Source organism: Carassius gibelio, chromosome B8, assembly GCF_023724105.1.
Source record: "Carassius gibelio isolate Cgi1373 ecotype wild population from Czech Republic chromosome B8, carGib1.2-hapl.c, whole genome shotgun sequence".
Taxonomy (NCBI): Eukaryota; Metazoa; Chordata; class Actinopteri; order Cypriniformes; family Cyprinidae; genus Carassius; species Carassius gibelio.
In genome coordinates, this window is record NC_068403.1 from 6,272,152 (window position 1) to 6,294,367 (window position 22,216).

Consider the following 22,216-nt stretch of genomic DNA (forward strand, 5'->3'; position numbering starts at 1 on the left):
ACCATGCAGCAAGCAATACATCAGCTGGTATTTCAGCACATTGCCCTTGTGTGTTACGCCATGATGGTGTACTCCTGATGCTGTGAAGGACTTCAGGATGACATGCTCCTAATTGCGATTGTGCAACCGCTTCTATTCATAGCTGAGTTTTGCCGAGTTTAAAGTGATGTCATGTTTCAAGGCCAGGGAAACAGGATTGTATCAGATTCGCAGGGAAAGACATGTTTGAGGAAGCTGTATTTTGGGCTCTGTAAGTTCTGTCCTCCTGTACCTAATCATCCCTTTATCTCCAGCAAGATTTCCGTGAGAGAGAGAGAGAGAGAGAGTGAGAGAGTAAGCATGACGTCCCAGCACTAGCACCTCAGGAAGGGAGGAAAAACTCAGCATCAGCAGTCATGAAAACAACTGTTTGCTGTTTTCCCTCTGATCCTTTCCATGCTGTCGCCAATTAATATTCCGTCCCATTTCTGCTCAATGTTCTCCGTGAACTTCTGACAAACCTCCTTGACCCCTTTCCAGACCGGCATCTAGGCCAGGCAGCCTCGTTCTTGCCCAGGGGACGTCTGTCTAAGACTTTCTATTATGGGAAAATTAAAGGGATAGTGAGCTCTCCTGGATAATGCCTGAACGATGCATTAATTGACACTGCATAATAAAAAATACGATGCGGCCTTGTTACATTACCTGTCCTTTTCGGAGCTACTTTTACTGTTTATGTAGCAGTTTTATGTTTCAAAGTTATCAGCATCCACCTCATGTAGGTAATGATGTTTTTGCTCTTGCAAAGGTTATTTTTTTCCTCCTCACTAACTGCTGATCTCTGCTTTATAGCTGAATAACAATAGTAGACAACAGAATGAATGTTCAGAGATCAAGAAAACGAAGAATCATTGGAGAGATAATAGGCATTGTCATTGTACAAATCTATATCTGCTTCTTGCCCTCCTTGTGCACCCGGGGCCATCTGCCGATGCCAGAATTTGGACGTTTACCAGTTGGAAACAAGATTAAGGGGCCAGGCCGATGTAGATTAGTCCCAGGAGTGTAGTGTGTACTGAGGGCCTGAAAAATGAGGAATGCTGGAATGTGTCAATAAAACATAATTGTGAGTCCTGGTCTGATTTTGGTGACAGGCCTGGATGTGACTGCTTTTACTGGAATCTTTCTAAAGAGATTGTTCCTGATCTCTGGAGAGACCGTAAAGAACATGTCCACATGGATATGGCATATGATTACTGCTGTATAGAAGGGAGATATTGTAGATTGTATTGTATTGGAGATTTTGTAGTCTGTAATAGCACTTAAAGGAATAAAAATACTAATTCTGCCATGATTTAATGACTCATGTCATTTGACTTCAGTGTTGCTTTTCTTCTGTGAAGGAAATGTTTTGGTCTTGGAATTTACTTGGTTTATTTAACAAAAGACGCATGAGAACTGATGTCTTTTGGCTTTTTTTAAATTGAAGTGTGAGAGAAATGTTTGTTTTTCTAAGTTATAAGTAAACATAATTAGTAAAACAAAATGTCACATTTTAATTAAATTTAATAAAGGTTCTTTTATAAAAAAAATTATTAATAATTTATGCATTGTTTAATATATTTAAATGCAATCCCTATTAAGACATGGCAATGGAAAACGATTACAAGGGTGGGTGAAATATATTTTTTTTCCTTTTTCTTTTTTCAGTGCTTTTCATTAATTGTTTTACACTATCCTTCTTCTGTAAAGCACTAAAGGGCATTTTTGGTCCCAGAGATTCTTTGCTTTGTTTGCAAAATTATTTATGAGAGAATATTTTTTTCTATGAATAAAAATAATTACTCATATTTATTTTAAGTAACAATTCATTTAAATACATATTTATTAACAATTTATTTTTTATGATATTATATTTAAATGGATCTCCTTATAAGACATGGTGATTGAACAAAAAAAAAAAACATTTTAATGAGGGGAAAATACATTTAGTCCCTTTGCTAATGATTTGCATTCCCCCAAGTAATTTTGCATTCACCTTTATTTTACTTCTGTGCAACACAAACAAATGTTTTGGTTCATGCAACAAAAGTGGATGGTTCATTTTTTTATTTATTTGGTGGTTATGGTAATTGGTGACATGACATATTCAGCGATTTTTTTTATTTTTATTTAACAAAGGCTTGAATGAGATTTATGAATGAAAAAAGGTTTTTAAGCAATAAATAAGCATTATTAGTAGCATAAAGGTTAAAATTGTATTTAATTTATCATTTTAATTAATTAATTTATTATTTGTTCATAATTTTGCATATTCATACAGTACCCTTAAAGAGACATGAAGATAGAATATATATATATGGGAGGAAAAAAATATATTTTGTGTTCCCCTATGAAACTTTGCATTTGCAAAAAACTCAAAAGTATTGCAAACAGGGTCAACATTTCTCTGGAAAATGCAAACATTTTGTATTGTTCACGCAAAAATAATAATAAAAAAAATTCCCTTAGAGCTCATATTTCTTACCCATCACCTTGTCCCTTGGCTGCTTTGTATTTTTATAATATTGTATATAATTAGTTTTACTGAAAAACCTGTATTAGAGAAATTACATTTCTTTGAATTGCAGTTCAGTAAACTCTTTTTCCTGTTATTCAAATCTTTTTCCTGTTATTCAAATTTAAATTCCCACTCATTGAATGAAAGAGAATACGTTCTTAAATTCAGAATTGTACCTGATTCTGCTGACCACACATCTTAACCATGGTCAAATCTCTATAATGCACAACCCTGAGTGTCTTATATAGCATTCCTGTTGCTCAAAGAGTAGATGACTGTGCTAGCAACATCAAGGTTACGGGTTTGATTCCCAGGGAATGCTTGAACTGATAAAATATATAGTTTGACTGTAGTAGTGCAAGTCACTTCAGCTAAAACCTTACTTATGTCACAACTCCAAAAAAATGTATCCGAGTTTTGATTTGCATGTACTGTCTGTATTATTGAAGAAAAGTGTTCAGACAGTTTCGTTCTGGTGATGCTGTAGACAGGATATAAGTGCAGAACATCAACACCGCTGTAAAAACAAATATTGGTTTAATTTACGCCACCTGCAGATCGGTCTCCTGTGAAGGGATGGAACATGATGTGAATATGAATGTGCCGTATGATGATTGCGTTCTCTCTCTCTCTCTCTCTTTTGTTGTGTTGTTGTCAGCGACTGATCCAAAATGCAGAGTACACCTCAGAGAAATGTTTATCGCACCAGGACCCTTTCAGAAACATCAGAAAATTACATTTCAAAAGTATTGCTATTTGCTTGTAAAGCTGTGAATAATTGTGCTATGGCCGTTTCATTCCCCACCATCCAAAAACTGCAGCTATGGATTTTATTGTTTTTTTTTTTTTTCATATTTTTCTTGCTTGTTTGAGTTATAAAAAAGTTTGATGCACCTTGCTATAAAAAATACAAAACGTTCAGCTTTCAGAACTTGCTTAATCCAGAATGAGTACTTATTGAATGACTTGATTTGATTTTAACTGAAAAATTTGGTGGTTTAATTATAAGTCATACATGACTAAGTAAAAATAAGTCATTAAGAAAAAGAGCTAGCTTAAATTTTATTTCAGAAAGTAATGAACAATTTATTTGGGAAAGAAATTACAGTTTTAATGTAGTAGGTGAAGCAGTAGGATTTATTTTAAGGTTAGGGATTTTAATTGATTGTATATAACACATCCTGAAAAGAGACACTTTATTATTTTTGATGTATGTATGTCTAAGAAAGAATTTAGTCTAGTCTTTAATTTTAATGAAAATGTAAATTATAATTTCATATATATATATATTTTAAATATTTTCCCATTAAAATGTTGTTCAATTTTTTTGTAGACAATTTAAGTAAATAATATTTACTGAAATATTGTAAATTATTGTATATATATATATATATATATATATATATATATATATATATATGTGTGTGTGTGTGTGTGTGTGTGTAAACAGGAATTTCATCTTTGAACACTAGTAATGTTCTAATGAATTCTGTTTAATTTAAGCTCTTTATTCAGTCATTAAATTTCCATTTTTCATTGACTTTATAAATGTTATTTTGAGTACATTTACTTGTATTTTTCTTTATATTGCATATTAATAATAGTATGAATAGTATGGTATAATGTAATTATCCAATAGTAATCCAAACAGATCAAATAATAGACAAGAATGTAAAAAAAATCACAGTTGTTTGAAATGCAAAGTCAAACTGAGTGCATTGCATTGTAGAATATATATGTAGAATATATAGAATATTTTAGAATATAGTATTTCACAGTGTGCTCTGGTTGTAAACTGTATACCTTTGCAAATGCCATCCAGGAATTGCATGCATATAGAAAATGTGTATATTGTACACAGTATGCATACTGTAAAAAATCATATGAATAATATCATAAACAAACATACCTATAGTGTTACATCTTAACCATGACAACTCCTCAAAATGAATTAACCCTCATGCAGTGTGTAGGAGGACAGCGCTGATTATGGCTGCTGCAGTGCTGCGGTGTGTGTGAGTGTTTATGAGAAGCACATCACTTTAATAGCATTCTGCAATTCTATGATGGTATATTTTGCTATTAAACATGGGTAATGGGATGTGTTAGGGGTCTTTTAGAGCCCCAGGGGTCTCAGAGATGAGCTTTGGAGCCTTGCGAATTGAAATATGCATGCACTTTTATAAACTCATTTACACAATTACATTAAATGTGACTGCAAAATAGATTCTAAGCAAGCATTTATCATTAAATAAGCGTAATTATATTTACACAAATTGCCATTGTCTTCTACACACACACACACACACATAGCAAGCACACACACAAATAGAGTTGTCAAGTGTTTGACTGACGTTGGTGTTTGTTGCAGGTATGGAGACATGGTTCCAAACACCATCGCTGGAAAGATCTTCGGCTCTATCTGCTCTCTCAGTGGCGTGCTGGTTATCGCCCTTCCTGTACCCGTCATCGTGTCCAACTTCAGCCGAATCTACCATCAGAACCAGAGAGCGGACAAGATGCGAGCCCAGCAGGTACTACATGACCGCTTCATCTCAGTCTAGATTTGTTCTGGATATTATTTTGGTTTTAAGAACTAATTCCTCCACAATTAAGTCTTTGCAAAATAGGTTTTTCAATTAGAAATATATGATAGAGTTGGATGTAGGCCTGTCGCAATAATCAGTAAATCGACTTATCACGCTATATATATATATATATATATATATATGACCTCAATAATTTTTGTTGATGCAATATGTCACTCATTATATTTTTTATAATTACATTCACTAATGACACCATGTTTTTTACATTCCACTTGCCGCGGTGTCTTTTGCAGCTTATCGTATATAATGTGGTGTAGTCATGAGGTGCTAGTTCAAACAATTATTAAAACTTATCATGACATCCCTAGTTGAATGCTATGCCAAATCAAGAATGTGATTGGATGCTTTATTGACTGGATTACGACGTAGTGAGCGGAGGCAGAAATCCGAAACAACAATGGAAAAAATGAATATTTGCAAAAGCCTAGAAACATTATCTGGTTTAAACTGGTTTCATAGTGTTTTGATGCACTGGACTATGCTGAGTTTAACCAGTTAAAAGTTCACCCCAAAATAAAAATTCTGTTAGAATTTACACATCCTCAAGTTTTTCCAGACCTGTATTAGTTTAATTATTTTACTTACCACAAAAGAAAGTTGTTCTTATTTGTGGGAAGTTGTGGCCTAGTGGTTAGAGAGTTTTACTCCTAACCCTAGGGTTGTGGGTTCGAATCTCAGGCCGGCAATATCACGACTTAGTTGCCCTTGAGCAAGGCACCGAACCCCCAACTGCTCCCCGGGTGCCCCAGCATAAATGTCTGCCCACTGCTCCGGGTGTGTGTTCACAGTGTGCGTGTGTGTTATCACTGCTCTGTGTGTGTGCACTTCGGATGGGTTAAATGCAGAGCACGAATTTTTGAGTATGGGTCACCATACTTGGCTGAATCTTTTGTGCTTAAAATAAACTTGTACTGGTTTGGAACAACTTGAGGATGAGTAAATTATAACAGAATTAAAATTTTGGCCAAAAGGCCAAAAATAACAGTAACTGTATAGATATTTCATAACTAAACAGTCTTACTGGCATCATTGCAGTTGTGTGTGAAACAAGTGCTGACAGTATCGATTCAGATAAATTCTCTTCTGTTTTATAGAAAGTCAGACTGGCCAGGATTCGCTTGGCCAAGAAGGGAACCACCAATGCCTTCCTACAATACAAAGAAGAAGGGGGATTTCAGGTGAGATTTTTTTTTCATGAGTAGTCTAAAAACAGTGTAACCATGTACTCGCCCCCATGTTGCTCCTTCGAGTTATGACTGCCTTGCTTCAAAATAAAAGAGGAATTTTTGAGGACAGCAGTGGTCAGGAACTGTCATGCTCCAAAAAGGGCCAAAATACGTAGTACATATAATCCATTTTACTAGTGGCTTTGAGGACACACTAAAAATTATTTGAACTTCTTTTTTGAATTTTATTTGTGTGTATGCAGACTTCATGCACACAGTTATTCAAAAGCTTGGGTCAGTAAGTTTCTAATGCTTCTGAAAGTCTCTGATGCTTGCACAAATGCTCTTTTATGCTGCATTTATTTGATTAAAAAAATACAGTAAAATGGCAGCAATATTGTAAAATGTTATGATTTATAATAACTCTTTTCTATTTGAATATATTATAAAATTGAATTTGTTCATGTGATGCCAAACTGAATTTTCAACTTCATTACTCCAGTGTTCAATGTCACATGATCCCATCAGGAATCATTCTAATATATAGATTTGATCATCGAGGAACATTTACTATTATTATTATTGTTATTATTATTATTGTTGTTGATCACAGGTGTGATGCTTGATATTTTTGATGAATGGAAATTTGAAACCAAAATTATTTGTAACTTTGGGACTTTTGATTCATTTAATGGATTCCTGCTGAATAAAACAAATCCGACTCAAAACCTATGCACTAAAATAAAAAAAATAAAAAAATAAAAAAAATGCATCATTTACATCAAATCAAGCTTGTAAAATAAACAGGCAAAGTTTGAATAAAGGTTTAGTCTGTTCTCAACACAAGGTTATCCCATATCTTCAGAAGACTTTAATTATAGCACAAAAATCATGTGAATTTAATTTTATGATACTTTTTATGCTTGTTGACCTTTTTGGAGCTTCTGATTAAAATTCTTCAGAATGTCTCTTTTCTGTAAGAAAGGAAGTCATGCGAGTTTGGTACAATAGGAGGGTGAGTAAATGATAACAGAACTTTGCTTTTGCTGTGAACTATATTGAATTGATCTGAAGAACAACAGTCTGGCTCACTGAGCACATCCAAGAAGAACTAGTTTTTGACTGTCTTTGCCTGACATCAAATCATTAAAAGATACACAGAGATATATGGAGATATAGACGGTAATATTTGTATGTGTATTCTGGGAAGTTGTATTGTTGAAAGAATCGTTAAGTGTTCTCTCAACTACAGTCAGTATTGTGTCTGCTTACATAGAGTGTAATAGATGCTGCAATGATTCTCCAGCAGAAATGTTTGATATTGTATCTTCCATAATAAGATGGATTTCGGTTTAGAGGCTAACAGTATCATCTCGTCTGACAGCAAATTTAAAAATGAAAAATCTCACAACATTTCATGCATATTACTGGCAAAGCTGTAATGTGCATACATACATTTTGCTCCGTATACTCAAAAGGATAGTTCACCTGAAGATACTAATTTTGTCATTATCTATTTGTGTTCCACAGAAAGAAAGTAAGTCAGGTACCATGTATGTATGTATATATGTATATGTATGCATGTGTATATATATGGTTTTTTTTTCATGTTGATTCAAAACTGACTTTCTTTCCATGGAACACAAATTAAGATTTTGTGTGTGGGTGTGGGTGTGTGTGTGTGTGTTTGGGGCCCAAAATTCTTAAAAATATATTTTTTGTGTATGTGTTCTAAAGAAAAAATTTCATTATTACTGTAGACATTCACTTTCACTTCACTACATGCAATTATGACTCTTTGTGGAACATAAAAGAAGATATTTTGAAAAAAGTTTTTTTCGTCCATACATTGAAAGTCAATGGGGACCAGTGTTGATGCACTCCAAATTTCCATATTTGTTGTAGTTTTTATTTTTGTTTTGCTTTGTTTTGTATGTTCTGCATAAAAATGAATCATGTACTGTAGTTTGTAGTGACAATACAATGCAACGAAAGTGAAAGGGGTTCAATGTTGTTTACACACCCTAATATACCCAGATTTTCACCCACTTTGCATGGAAAAATAAAGTCCTACAGCTTTGAAAAAGCATGAGGGTAAATTTATTTTCATTCTGTTTATAAATTGCCATAGCTCAGTCATCTTTAATTCATCAAAATGTATTTGTCCATTAATAATCTGAAACATTCACAGCTCAGAACTGCAACACAAATCTGATTCCTCAGATCTTAAAAGCATAAAACTATAAAAGTTTAATACAACACATTAAATTACAGTAGAACCCAGCAACAAGAAAAAGCTCCAGCTCCAGCATCAAAGTATTCATATTCACAGCATGACACAGAGGGTCATTAAAGCTTAACACAGCAGCTCGTAAAAAGTACAGTATATTATTCAGCTGCCAGCGTGCTGCTAAGCACAGAACAGATTTCTGAGATATTAACGATCATATGGTCTTTCCGATCTCATCAGACAGTGTTACAGTACATGTAAAGGTCAGTCAGTTGGCCTTTGAGAATGCATCAGTCCCACAGGGTCCTTGTAATAACAGCTTTTTCATATGGCCACTGACATTCAGAGTCAGCTAAACGTGTTTGAGGGCTGTGCCCAGGGTGCCTCGTCCTTGCTGTGAGGAAATAGCAATTAACAACAGGGAATGAAAGGCAGGTGATGCCGGACAGATGGGATGCACGGTAGTAATTACAGAGAACCTTTAAGGTGAGTCGGTTCACTTGATGCTTATCTTGGTAATAACCCCCAGGCATTTTTTGTCAAGGGGTCAGGTTCAGGTTAGTACAGTTCAGTTAGCCTCCTGCTGGTAGATGCCGTAACTACACCATCTGGAGACCTGTAAGAACTGGAGATCTAGGAAAATGTAGCTTTGTCCTGAAGCAATTATCATGAAGCAATTTATCACAGTATGATTCAGCAGTTTGAAAAGTATTTCAACAGGTTTTCTTTCTCCTTCCGGCATGTGGGTACGCTATGAGAAAATGAAAATTCTGTCATCATTTACCCACCCTTATGTCATTGAGAGAACTTCATGACTTTCTTTCTTCTGCTGAACACAAATGAATTTATTTTTTAAGAATGCTGATAACCATTTCAGTTAACTTCCATAGTATTTTTGGTTCATATGGTGAGCCAAAACTGTTGCCAACATACTGCAAAATATCTTTTGTGTTAATGTATGCATTTATTTTCTTCTGCTGAGGACAGAAGAGGATATTTTGAAGAATGTTGATAATCAATCAGTTTTGGTTCCCATTGACTTTCATAGTATTTTCTTGCCCATACAATGGAACTGAATGGGAATAACAACTGTTTGGTTACCAACATTCTACAAAATATCCTCTGAATTTATTTATTTCCACCTAACACAAAATATATTTTGAAGAATTTCAATAGCCAAATAGTTTTGGTTCCCATTGGGTTCCATAATATATATATATATATATATATATATATATATATATATATATATATATATATATATATATATATATATATATATATATATATATATATATATATATATATATATATATATATATATATATATATATATATATATATATATATATATATATGTATTTATTAAGTCAATGGGAGCCAAAATCAATGGGAACCAAAGCTGTTAAGTTACCAACATTCTTCAGAATATCTTATTTTGTGTTCCTGTATGCAATTCTTTTTTTCCAAAAAGTTTCAGCTCCCATTGTCATCCAAAGTATTTGGAAAAAATATCTATATTTTGTAGATTGTTGGTAACCAAACAATCAGTTGACGTAGAATACCATGTATACATAGTATTTTTTGTCAATACAATGGAAGTTAAAGGGAACCACAAAAGTTTATTCTTCAAAATATCTTCTTTTGTGTTCTATGCTTATTTGTTTTGTTTTTTAAATCCTGATATTTTGAAGAATGTTGGAAACCAAATCATTTTGGTTCCCATTGCATAGTATTTTACAAAGCATGTCAATGGGAACTGAAACTGAAACCAACATTCTTCATTCTTCAATGTTTCTTTTATGTTCCACAAAAGAAAAAAAAAAGACTTTCTTCCTTTTGTGGAACACAAGGTTTGGAATGACACGAGTGTGAGTAAATGATGGCAGAATTTTCATTTTGGGGTGAACTATCCCCTTAAAATCCTCAAATGGGATTTTCTCCTCTGCATTAAGTGATATTAAGTACAAGGTTTATTCCAATAGAAACAATATCTTGCCCTTTTCCAATCACTGCCTTTGAGGAAGCCCTGCTTATCATTATTCTGCAGTAATTGCCATCCCGGGGAAAACAAACCTGTTTAAATATCTGTGTCTCTCTGTGGTTTATGTAATTATTGCACTCGTTGCAGTTCCTCTTGCTCCAGGGTGTGTTTCCTGTGCTTGTCGTTGATCGTGTTGCTCTTGTAATACATTCTGAATAGTCTACTTCACAGTTAAGAGTGGAAAATGAAGATACATTGTGTAAATAACAGTGTATGGTTTTTCCAATTTGTTAAACATAAATCCAAAGTTACTTAAAGAATACGAAAGAATAAGAGCAAACCTTATTATTAGTCTATGCTTTCTGAAGAAATTATGGTGAATGATAATGCAGACATGCCAGCATGATGCTAAGGTGTTCTGGGTTGTTGTTAGGGTGTTGCTAGGCTCATGTCATTTAGTCAAAGTGTGTTGGATTGTATGTTTTATCATTTGCTGTGCAAACCGTGTAGCACTGTAAACATCTTTCCTTACTTAGTATTTAATCATGTGTTCCAGTACACATATTTAAACATTCTTAAATGAAAATATATTTATGTAAAATAACCTTTAAAGTTTAACCTAAAAAGTACTATTTTACTTACTTAGCACCCATTCATAATCAATTTAAAGGTCTCTTAAAGCTGCAGTCGGTAACTTTTGATGCTCTAGCGGTTAATAAACAGAACTGCTTGCGTCTTGCGGAAGAACATCGTAGCTGGAACTACTTCTCTCTGTTTATGTCTATGAAGAATCACAAAGGTACTGGGTTACTCTGCCGCTGTACCCCCGAAGCAATCTAAAATAGTCCGAATATAAACACTTATTATAGGTGCACCCTAGTGATTCAGGACAAGCTAAAAACACGGTTTGGAAAATGGGTTCATGGTGTACTCACTTATTATATACATTTTTCTACATTTTGAACACAAACAAAGTTACAGACCGCAGCTCTGATTGGTTGTTTTCTTACCATGAGCGGTCCGTAACTGCAGATGGCAATAGGACCACTGGGAAGGAGCTGGAGGAGCTTGAATTTTTTCACAGATTATCTGTCTCATATTCTACTGTCAGGACATAATGACAGGTTTAACAAATATGTAAAAAATATATTTTTACAAAAGTTACCTACTGCAGCTTTAAGATTAAAGGGATAGTTGACCCAAAAAAGAAAGTTCTGTCATTATTTACTCACCCTCATTTTGTTCCAGTTGTGTAGGACTTTATCATCTTTGCCATAAAATGAAAGTGAATGTTGACCGCTGCTGTCAGATAGCTAAGCTAGATAATTTATTTTATGTTCTTCTCTTTCTTAAAAGCTGGATTTACAGCTTGCAGGATTTTTTGAAGTGTGTGTTAGTGGTGTGTCGGTCTTGAAATCGTATCAGCCGCAGACTCGTGGCCTGTCAGTTTATCAGATCATAACTGCAGGGATTAAAGCAGCGCTCTCTTCCATCAACACACCTTTTCCCACTGCTGAAATCCATCTTCACCACGCTGGAAAAGTAGCTGTATTCAGAGCGTCTTTACTAATGCAGCAGGTAGAGTTCTCCGGAATCTTCTCAGGTTGTGAAACCCACAATAATCCAATATTTACAATCCCCGAGTGAGAGGGGTATTTTTTTTCAGCGTGGATCTATAAACCCATTACTAACAGGCCTGCAGTGCTATTTATAAACCAGACGAAGGCTTTTTTCAACTCTGCAGCCTGTTCTGGCTTTGAATTTCTACTTGGGTCTTACTTTTGTCTCTGCACAATGTTATTCAGCACTCAAGAGTCTGTGCGAGTCTTGTCCTTTGATGAAAGGTCATTAGGAAAAGTTTATGTGGTGTATGTATAAATAACCCGTTATTAATAAGTTATAATTGTAAGTAAGTGGCACTACATTTAATAGTGTATTTCAATAATAATAACAATAATATATTGTCGGAAATGTTCAAAGGAATTTAAAATAAAATTATACATCAAAATAACTTCATGCAAAATACAGCATTTTAAGTGTGGTTAAGACATTATAAATTAATATAAAATTATTAATAAAATACATACAGCAACAGCAACAATAATAGTTTATTTATTTTTAAGTAAATTATATATTGCCTTAGGAATCACCACTAAATATAATTTTGTATATAATAAGTAGTACGATTTATTATGATTATTATTAGTATTTTTTTGTTAATCATAATTATACTTGCATTATTAAGCACCACTAAATATAAGTATTATATTTACTTTAATAATAATACATTTTAAAGAGTAAACGTATTTAACTTAATCCTGTATTTAAGTTAACTCATCTGACTTTACCTAGAAGAAAATTCGGAAAATTCCAGCATTGTAATCATCTTTTTAAAAAAAGTTTGTGTTATGATTTACAAAAGCCAGTGACCTGCTGGATTTCTTGATCTTATCTAACCTTGGAGCTTTTCGGAGTACTGCACTGTGATGCATAGGTTTTTTTATTTTTTTTTACACCAGTACATTCTGCATAGAATGCTAATCACAGGTAGTGCTGTCATCCAAAGGCTGTATCTCTTGTCTCCACTGAGAAAATTGTGTCGTTAATGTGACTTCCCTATCAGCGCTTTTTTAACAATGGAATTGTCAGTGATTGATGGTTTAATACCCTCTGAGGTTTCTCCACAGGGAGGCAAATCTCTTCTCCTGATGGAGTGTTCGGGAAGAGAGTATTGCTGCCTGTGGATTTGACTGAAATGTATTTATTTGGGATTTATTGCTGGCGTACCTGTGATTGGGTGGCAGGGAAATTCACTTTGGGTTCCTCGGCCAAACAGGAACTAGATTAAGACAAATTGAGATTCTTTAATTTTCTCTTTTCGTGCCGCACCAAAGGACGTATCGCATTGTTACGAGTCAAGATAACATAGTGGATCCTTTATTGAAACAGCTCTCTAGAATTTGTTTGCTCACACACTTGTGCTTTGGGGCGTTTTTAAATCTAGTTCCCGTGTTGAATTAGATGGGAGTGAAATGCTTTGTATTATGTTCCTGGTTGTCTCGGTTCTGGTGGGCCACAAATGGATTGAGAAGTTTAAGTTTTTCTATCTGAGAAGAGGAATTGCCTTTTGCTCCCACTCGCGTCCTACGTGATCAAACTTTCTGGAATGTTTTCGCCGACGTAGCTGTGTCATGCCATTCTACTTGGGACTTTTAGTTTTTGCAAAAACAAGTCTAATTGTGCTTAGGTCCAGGTATTGGTGATCTTATCTGCCCAGACTCCCTCAGTCATCCTTGGTTTCGGCTGACGGGGCATTTCCTGCGTGGAGGACAGAGCCGTCCTTGCTCCTTCCCCGGCTGTCAGAGCCGCTCCGAACAGCCTGTCCTCTGTTTTCTCGATAAGATCGGCTGCTTTAAAGGCCTCCGATGGGCTGCATCTAGATGCGATAAACCACCTTGCCTTGAGCTACAAAGTGCTCAGGGGCCAGATGATATCAGGAGGCATAAAAGGGAGACGCTGGGACTGATGTTTTCTTGAGAGACTTGTTCTTCAGGACACAACATCCTTGTGTGTGATTGTTTTACAACCAGAGGTTAAAAAGGTTACCGGATACGTGTGTGTGGCATCAGGGACAGCGGTCTGTCTCGAGAGGTAGATGAGTGGTGAAGCAAGGTCAAATCACAGGTGACATGAGGACAATGATGTTTTTAACCCTCAGTGAGCCAGTGCCATGTTGAAAGCAGTTAAATAATGAATCAGGAATTATGGTATTAAAGTGCACAGAAACGGCTGCTCTCATTCTGAAATGTATCATAGCAACAAATTTGGCAGGAACAGAAATTAAATCTCCCAGCATGCCAAATTCACAAAACATGGTCACTGCTTACTACATTGCTGGCTGTTTTGGATCATATTTAGCAGTCTTTCATGTACATATTTGGTCTGTATTATTATTTTTTTTTTTTACTGTAGTTATAGAAATATATATATATATATATATATATTTATTATATTGTGTGTTGTTTAATATCTAATTAAAAAAACAATGGCCAAGTTACAGATAAAAGAAAGTAACTACACTCAGAATATTACCAAAGCTTTCTGTCATATAAATGTTCTTTTGAACTTATATTAAAATACATATTTATATAGAATACAATAAGACTATAATTTGTGTGTGTGTATATATATATATATATATATATGAAGTACAGAGTACAGGATTGATATTAATAAAAACAATCATCATAATGCATTATTATTATGTGCCAGTTGCTATGGTAAGTATATCAGATTAATATTAATTATACATTATTTTAACTTTTTAGTGTTATTTCTTATTATAATACGGCACTTGCCTCAGTATGTAAATAAATAAAATATTGTTCTCGCTCCCTCTCTGTCTCTCTCTAGATACATCAACATATTTTTGAACATTTATATCTATACAGAATTTAGCTTGAATTTGAGGACAAAATTGTTTTGTGGAATTAATCAATATAATGAGTAAATAGCAATATTTTTGTAGATTATACATATAAGGAGGATATATATATATATATATATATATATATATATATATATATATATATATATATATATATATATATATATATATATATATATATATATATATATCCAGGCATTCTACATTGGAGATGACAGTTGACAAAAGTGAACTTTTGTTCTTTAACAAAAATAAACCTGAAGTCATGCTGATGTTAACATCCTCTGAAGGCTTTAAATAATCGTGGTGTCTTTAAATAGATTTGTGTTCACTTTAGATTGATGTTTTAAGGTGAGTTGCTGGTATCTAAAAACGTGGTTTTTATGGATCGTCTTAAATAAACTCTTGTGGTGTTTTTATCTCTCAGGGTCGAGGCAGTGACAACGCTGTGTGTCTGAAGAACAGATCTTCCTTTGAGCACCAGCACCATCACCTGCTGCATTGTCTGGAAAAGACTACAGTAAGTGCAGCTCAGTCTGTCACTGGACACAAAATATGTTTCTTGTTCAAAATGTCCCAAAGGAAGAACTGCATGAAGCATTTCCTCCTGTATTTCCAACAGAACCATGAGTTCACAGATGAGCTGACTTTCAGTGAGATGTGTATGACTGAGTCGGTGGGCTATCGCACCAGCCGCAGCACTTCCATCTCCAGCCAGCAGGGGGTGTCGACATCCTGCTGCCCCCGCAGAGCTAAGCGAAGAGCCATCCGCCTCGCCAACTCCACCGTATCCGTCAGCCGGGGCAGCGTGCAGGAGCTGGACACTCTGCAAGTGCACAAAACCTCTTCTGGACCCCAAAGGTACGACATCACACAGAAATTGAATTTCTAATGAAAGATAATGAAAAGTCTTATTAGAGCCATTTTGAATTTTGGCATTATTACAATAAAAAAAACTCCTCATTACTGTAATAGAAGTAAATTATAATTAAAAATATGTAATTGTTTCATGAAAATGTAAACACAATTTTAAAGTAGGTGAATATCATTTATATTGATTTGTCATTTATATAGAATTTAGGGGAAGCTACATAAATACAAATAATTCAGATATCTTTTTAATTTTTTTATATTTAATAATGGTATATTTTAAATGATTATAAATGTTTTATTTTCATATTTATGCATATAGTAATTAATAAACATGATATTTGTTTTGAATTAATATTTTTATCCAACATAGGAAATCCCCTTTTTATTATAACTTTAATCATATTTCTTGACATTTTCCTTAACGTTTGTTAAGATTATATATTATTCTCTTTTTTCTTTTCTTTTTTTGTCATAGAACATAATTCCTATAAAAATGAAGTTGGCCATATTTAATACAAAATTGACAATAAATTCTAAAGAAAATTATACTCTGAGTAAAGCTTGTTAGACTTATGTCACAGTTGATATTTTTGTCATTTTTATACTATTTTTTTTATGTATATGACTATGTAACACTTAGGATGATATCTCATCTAACCTATAACTTTTTCTTGTGTGGTGTGTGTGCATACGTGTGTGCGTCCATGCATGTACGCATGCATGCGTGCGCACGTGTGCATCCAAACAGCCGCTCCAGTCTCAACGCCCGGACAGAAGACCTGAAGCTAAACTGTGAGGATCGGGATTTCACTGCGGCTATAATCAGTATACCCACCCCACCCGCCAACACCCCTGACGAGAGTCTGCCGCCCTCTCCTGCCATTCCCGGAATCTTACGCAACTCTCGCCCTACTTCCTTCACCCATGAGACAGTGAAGATCTCCTCCTTATAACCGCCACGAGCACATAAGCATCCCCTTCTGCACAGAGGAAAGGAAGTGATGCAGGCTTCTCCCAGGAAAGATCGCAAACGCCACAGAAAAGACAAAGTGCATCTCGTAACAAATCTGCTTCATTCCAAAATCGTCAATTCGACGTGGACTCGCATGAGCTGACATGCTTTGTGTGACCCCAGACAATTCATGCAAGACTGACGGTACGCGTTTGGGGGAGATTGAAAAGATGAACTCAATCGCATTTTACGATAAATCAGCAGTTGTAGTGGCACAGAAGGCCTTTTACTTTTAAAGATATGCAATGTTTCAACAAGCAGGAATTATGCTTATACGTCCACTGCGTAATACAGTTGCAGGAGAGATTACAAAAGGCGGAAATTATCGTAAAGTACATCGATATATCAAACCCGTAGATCTTTTCAGGGAAAAATACAATGGCCGAGATAAAGCAGGTGGTGTATATGTACCAATATTTGTATCATACCTCTTTAGATCACATGCATCTTCAAAAGCCCACAAAATAAGATGAGGAGATCTCTGACCCAAACATGCATGTTGTTGTATAGTAGATACCATGGCAGAGAATGGAGCCGCCAACATGCTACTCTCACATACTTTTGCATGGTACTTCTTTTACCTCCATTTCGTTTGTCTCGTTTTCTTTCTTGACATCGATGAAAAAAGACGATATTTACAGTATTAATGATCAAATGTGTTGCACCAGATGTGCACATTAGAAAAAAAAAGAACGATAAACAGAAAAAAAAAAAACATTCAGGCATGTTCTTTGCAAAAATCTGAGGTCGGCAATGAGTGTGTGTGTGAGTGCGTGTGTGTATGATGGGTGACTGGGAAGGACTTGTATTATTTGATCACAGATATGCATGGATACCGTTGTAGGTATTTTTATGTGTTTTCTCCCATGGGAAAATGAAAGGTTTCTATAGCATTTTAAAGCGAATGGAGGGCGTTTACCACTGTCATAGAGTTTTACTGCAGTAATTAGAGTCACTTCAACTTATTTTTCATTTGGCTTAGTAATTAAGTGTAACCTTTAAAACCAAGCTAGCTATTTTTATACAATAGCTTATGCATTGAACACGGCTATGTAATGATCCAGTGATGCATTTCTCAAATTTGTTTTTAAAGCTCATCTGTTAATGTTTATTTAAAAATCATTAGCAGCAATGAGACAGGCAATAATAGTGTAATTATTTTTAAGTACAGAACAGAAATGAAAGATACAATTATGTATGGAAATTAGTACAAAAAAGGAGGAATGCAAATTTGCACTTGACTGTGATGAAAATATACAGTATTTGTTACTCTGTTTACAAGCATTTTTCCAAACTTATTTTTTACGTTCGTTTTGGTTCTGTCTATTTCTCTCTCTCTCTCTCTCTCTCTCTTTTTTTCTCTCCAGCTTCATAAAGCAGTGTGAAGTGGTAAATTTAGTAATTGGTCAGGCACCTGCTCATTTTCGGTAGGGGGTGTTGGATGAAACGGCTCCCGGTAGGAGATTAAAGAGTTAGATAAAGCACAGAGGTGTAAAGTCTATTCCACAAATAAAGTGAACAGAACTCAGAAAACATGGTGTGTGTCGGCTCTCAATTACATGTAAACATACACATCAGTTCATTTGTTTGAAATGTGTCATTATTGAATATCAATGATGGCACAAAAATGTCTGAATGTTGACCAATTATGGTCTTTTCTTCAGATTTGCTGACACCATCTGATATTTTATAGTGCTAATCTTCAATGTGATGGTTGATGTTCACTTAAAAGTCTCATGGCTAATTGTTTTCTGGTCTTCTCCTGAGGGAGCACTGTGTAATTGGCTATCAATTTGCATAATGTGAGAATTTGCCATTAAATCATAATAATTTGGCTGAGCGTAATTACCCACACTGCATCCAATGATTCACTGTTATGTCAACATGAAATAGCATTAAAAACCCATTTAACTTCTAAAATGTGATATTTCAGAGAGGAATAGAATGCTAAAAATATGTAGGGTTGGGCTTGGTGTTATCTTCTGAGATTTAATGAATGAAATGTGGTGAGGAAATGGAAGATGTTCTTACATTGAGTTGCAGTGAAACTTAAGTATCACAAGATATTTTCTTCTGTATGTACATCTGAGTGTAATGGATTACTGGAAAAGAAAAATGAAGGGTGGGGACATGGGTCTTTGCATCAGTTGTTGATTGGATTTTGAGATGTAGCCTATACATTGCACTCAACAATGGAGGCAGATGAACATGACTTTGCAGGGGCAGGTTTTAAACGGAAACAAATTATTGAAGAAAGTCCCCATAAGGGACCCTATTCACAGACTGTGGTAACCACTGATCTATAATATAGAACTGGATTGCTCATGACGTCATTAAAGTGAAGCCGCTGCGCCGCCATATTGGTAATCCCTAGTGTGCGAAAACATTCCATTGAATTAATAGGAATTTGTATGATTTTAATGAGAAAACATCCCCTAACAAGTCAGTGTTTATAAATATGAAGTATCACTGTACATTATTACAATGCGAACACCCTAGGAAGGTAAACGGTTATTTTTAAAATGTCGGGAATTTCCCCTACTTATTAAAAAGCTACGTTTATTACAGCAGTGAGCATCATGAACATGATAAACATCAGAGGGGCACGATCTCAACACATATAACAAACTACAAAGTGTTCGTTCTGAAATCTGAATTTATTCAGAGAAATAACTGACTATATACAGTACAGATTTAAGAAATAAATACAAAGCTTTATTTCCCAGATAGTAAATTATTATTTTTTATTTCATTATAGAGAAATATTAACAACATAATTGTATAATTCATTATAATATATTAAAATCCATTTCTGATACTAATATGTTCGTTTAATAATTCCCGAATAATTTTGTTCATAAAGAAATAAGCCATTTTTGTTTGATCAGTTACCTATGTTGTCAGTGATCAGCAGACACACCCACCAACACGATTTAAATATATCGCTTATCCTGTCCCAAAAGACCGTAAACACTGAAGATAACTTCTGAAGTAAACATTACTTCATTACACATAGCATAAAAACGAGTCCCGTTTGACTGATCAGCTTCAAATCGAGTTATTTTAGGACAGCGGTTTGAATGTAACTCAATGGTGCTCTCTGCTGGTAGGGATTAGTAAGATGGCGGATCGAACACTTCCGGTGGCTTCACTGCCTGTTGGCAGTTTAGAACGCGATGAGCGATCCAGTTATATATATAGATCAGTGGTGGTAACACATTTCAGTGGTCATCAATTCTGTTTGGATGACAAATTTACTTAAAAGCAAAATTTTTAGGCTGGTCTGCCTCAGCTGTCTAACAGCATTCATCAACGTAAAAATTAGAGCTTCATTTAAGTGTTGCCAGACTGTATGATAAATTTGTATGATAAATTTTACATCTTCATGCATGGGTGTAGAATATGCATAGTACTTAATTTTTGGGAACTTTTGTAAAGTAACTGAAATTATAAATAAACCCACATATTATCATCTAAAATAAAGAGAAAACCTATGAACAGCTAGCCAGCCAAGCAGTACATCCACCTGGAGAGAGCTGGAGAAACATCAAATGTGCGTTAATTTGCTATTTATCTATCTATCTGTATAACATTTCTCTCTCCCTCACTTATGAAATGATGGCTGCGCCCCTGTCTGTAAGATCAGTAACGAAAAACATGCCATATGTACGATAATTTCGGAATTTCAAAATCTCAAAGCCCTCAACATCTGACAACAAACAGGATTCTGATGACGACAACTCAGAAGTGGAGTTTGGACTTTCCCACAAGGTACAGCTAGGGCCCTTTGATTTCCACGAATTGGAAAAATAATAATATATCTTACTGAATTATGGCGAATGTCACAGAATTGGTCAAAGTTTAGAGGACTTAAACAAACGAAGGTCATTAGACTTAAATCAAATCATGACATGGACTAGTACCTGTAAATATTAAGCAAAGAAAAAGACTATTAAAAATTAATCCTGCATGTTCTGTGTCTGTTTGAATGAATGACGCAGATGCGTGGTTTTGTTTACTACCCCAACACCCCCCCCCCCAAGCAGCAACCTTCCATAATTCTTGTAAAACCAACACGGAAGAGACTAAAACATCTCGATTACATATGTAACCACGGTTCCGTGAATAGGGAACGAGATGCTGCAGGGATGTCACCGTACGGGAACACCTCTTGCTGTGATGACTGTCTGAAGCCCTGTGCCAGCCAGCAAATCCTATTGGCCAAAGGGTGATTGGCACCGCCTTACGCATACGTAAGCACAGTACATACCTAACCGAAATGTTCCCTTTTATAGGTCACTTAATGATATACCATCACGCCTGATGTACCTTAGATAGCTGGGATCTGAGGACAGCATCTGCTCAAGTGGAAAGAACCCGGGAGCCATGGGCCGTCCTCACATCCAGGCTATACAATTTGACAAAAGTGCTCTGTGAGGACCATCCAGCCACAGCACCTAAGCTACCTATAGAAGATCCACTGAGAAAAGGTTTGATGAAGCCAAAGCCCTTGTTGAATGAGCTTGAATTCCTAAGGGCGAAGCGAGCCTGCGCGCCTCATAGACTAACGACATAGCCTCCACCAGACAATGGGACATGTGTTGCTTTGCGACAGCACTACCTTTATTTTTACTCCGAAAACAAATGAACAGCTGGTCGGACTCACGCAATTGGGCTGTATTATCAACATAGATCTTCAGTGCCCCCTTTGCCCATCTTCGGTTATCCGGGAGTGATGCACAGTGACATTCTGCAAAGATGGCAATGGTTGGCTCCACCCACTTAGAGCTTCAAAAATACCCTTCAGAAACCTATGGGTGATGTCACGGACACTACGTCCATGTTTTTATACAGTCTATTGCCTTGTCCAAATACCCACACTTGTGGTCTTGGCCACTCATGAGCATGTGCGCATGACAGGAAGTAAGTTGCCAAGACTGTCCAGAGTCTTAATAATGATGAAGTGCAGTACCCTGAATGCACACTAAATCAACACTATCTCAAATACTGCTCCTAGGCACTATTCAAGGTTTAGTGTATCCCATCATGTTCTGGAAATAAAACGTGAGACATTTTGCAAAGATCGCAAGAGGTCATGGAAAACGTCTCGGTTACGTATGTAACCCTTGTTCCCTGAAGGAGGGAATGGAGACGTAACATCAGAAAGAGACTGACGAATGGGATCTCGCCCGAGAGCACCTTCGAGTGATTACAAAACGAGCCAAGTCGGTCAGTCTGTCACGTTCTACGTTACGTCAGACAGAGACTGATGAATGGGGTCCCTCACAAAACGCAACATGCCTGTCTTCCAGTGACCCCTGAGAGAGATAGCACCCTGTCGTGAGGCCAGCACGAG

At 35.6% G+C, this 22,216-nt stretch overlaps 1 protein-coding gene across 1 annotated transcript in view; it reads left to right on the forward strand.

The window, feature by feature from the left end:
- LOC127962903 (potassium voltage-gated channel subfamily D member 1-like) overlaps window positions 1-18,393 on the forward strand; it is a 59,964-nt gene extending 41,571 nt beyond the window's left edge. The window contains exons 3-7 of the mRNA XM_052562503.1: window positions 4,911-5,073; window positions 6,243-6,326; window positions 15,403-15,495; window positions 15,598-15,836; window positions 16,597-18,393. Of these exons, the coding sequence (XP_052418463.1) occupies window positions 4,911-5,073; window positions 6,243-6,326; window positions 15,403-15,495; window positions 15,598-15,836; window positions 16,597-16,801 (784 nt within the window). The 3' untranslated portion in view covers window positions 16,802-18,393. The remainder of the gene's footprint in view (window positions 1-4,910; window positions 5,074-6,242; window positions 6,327-15,402; window positions 15,496-15,597; window positions 15,837-16,596) is intronic.
- The last annotated feature ends 3,823 nt before the right edge of the window (window positions 18,394-22,216 follow it).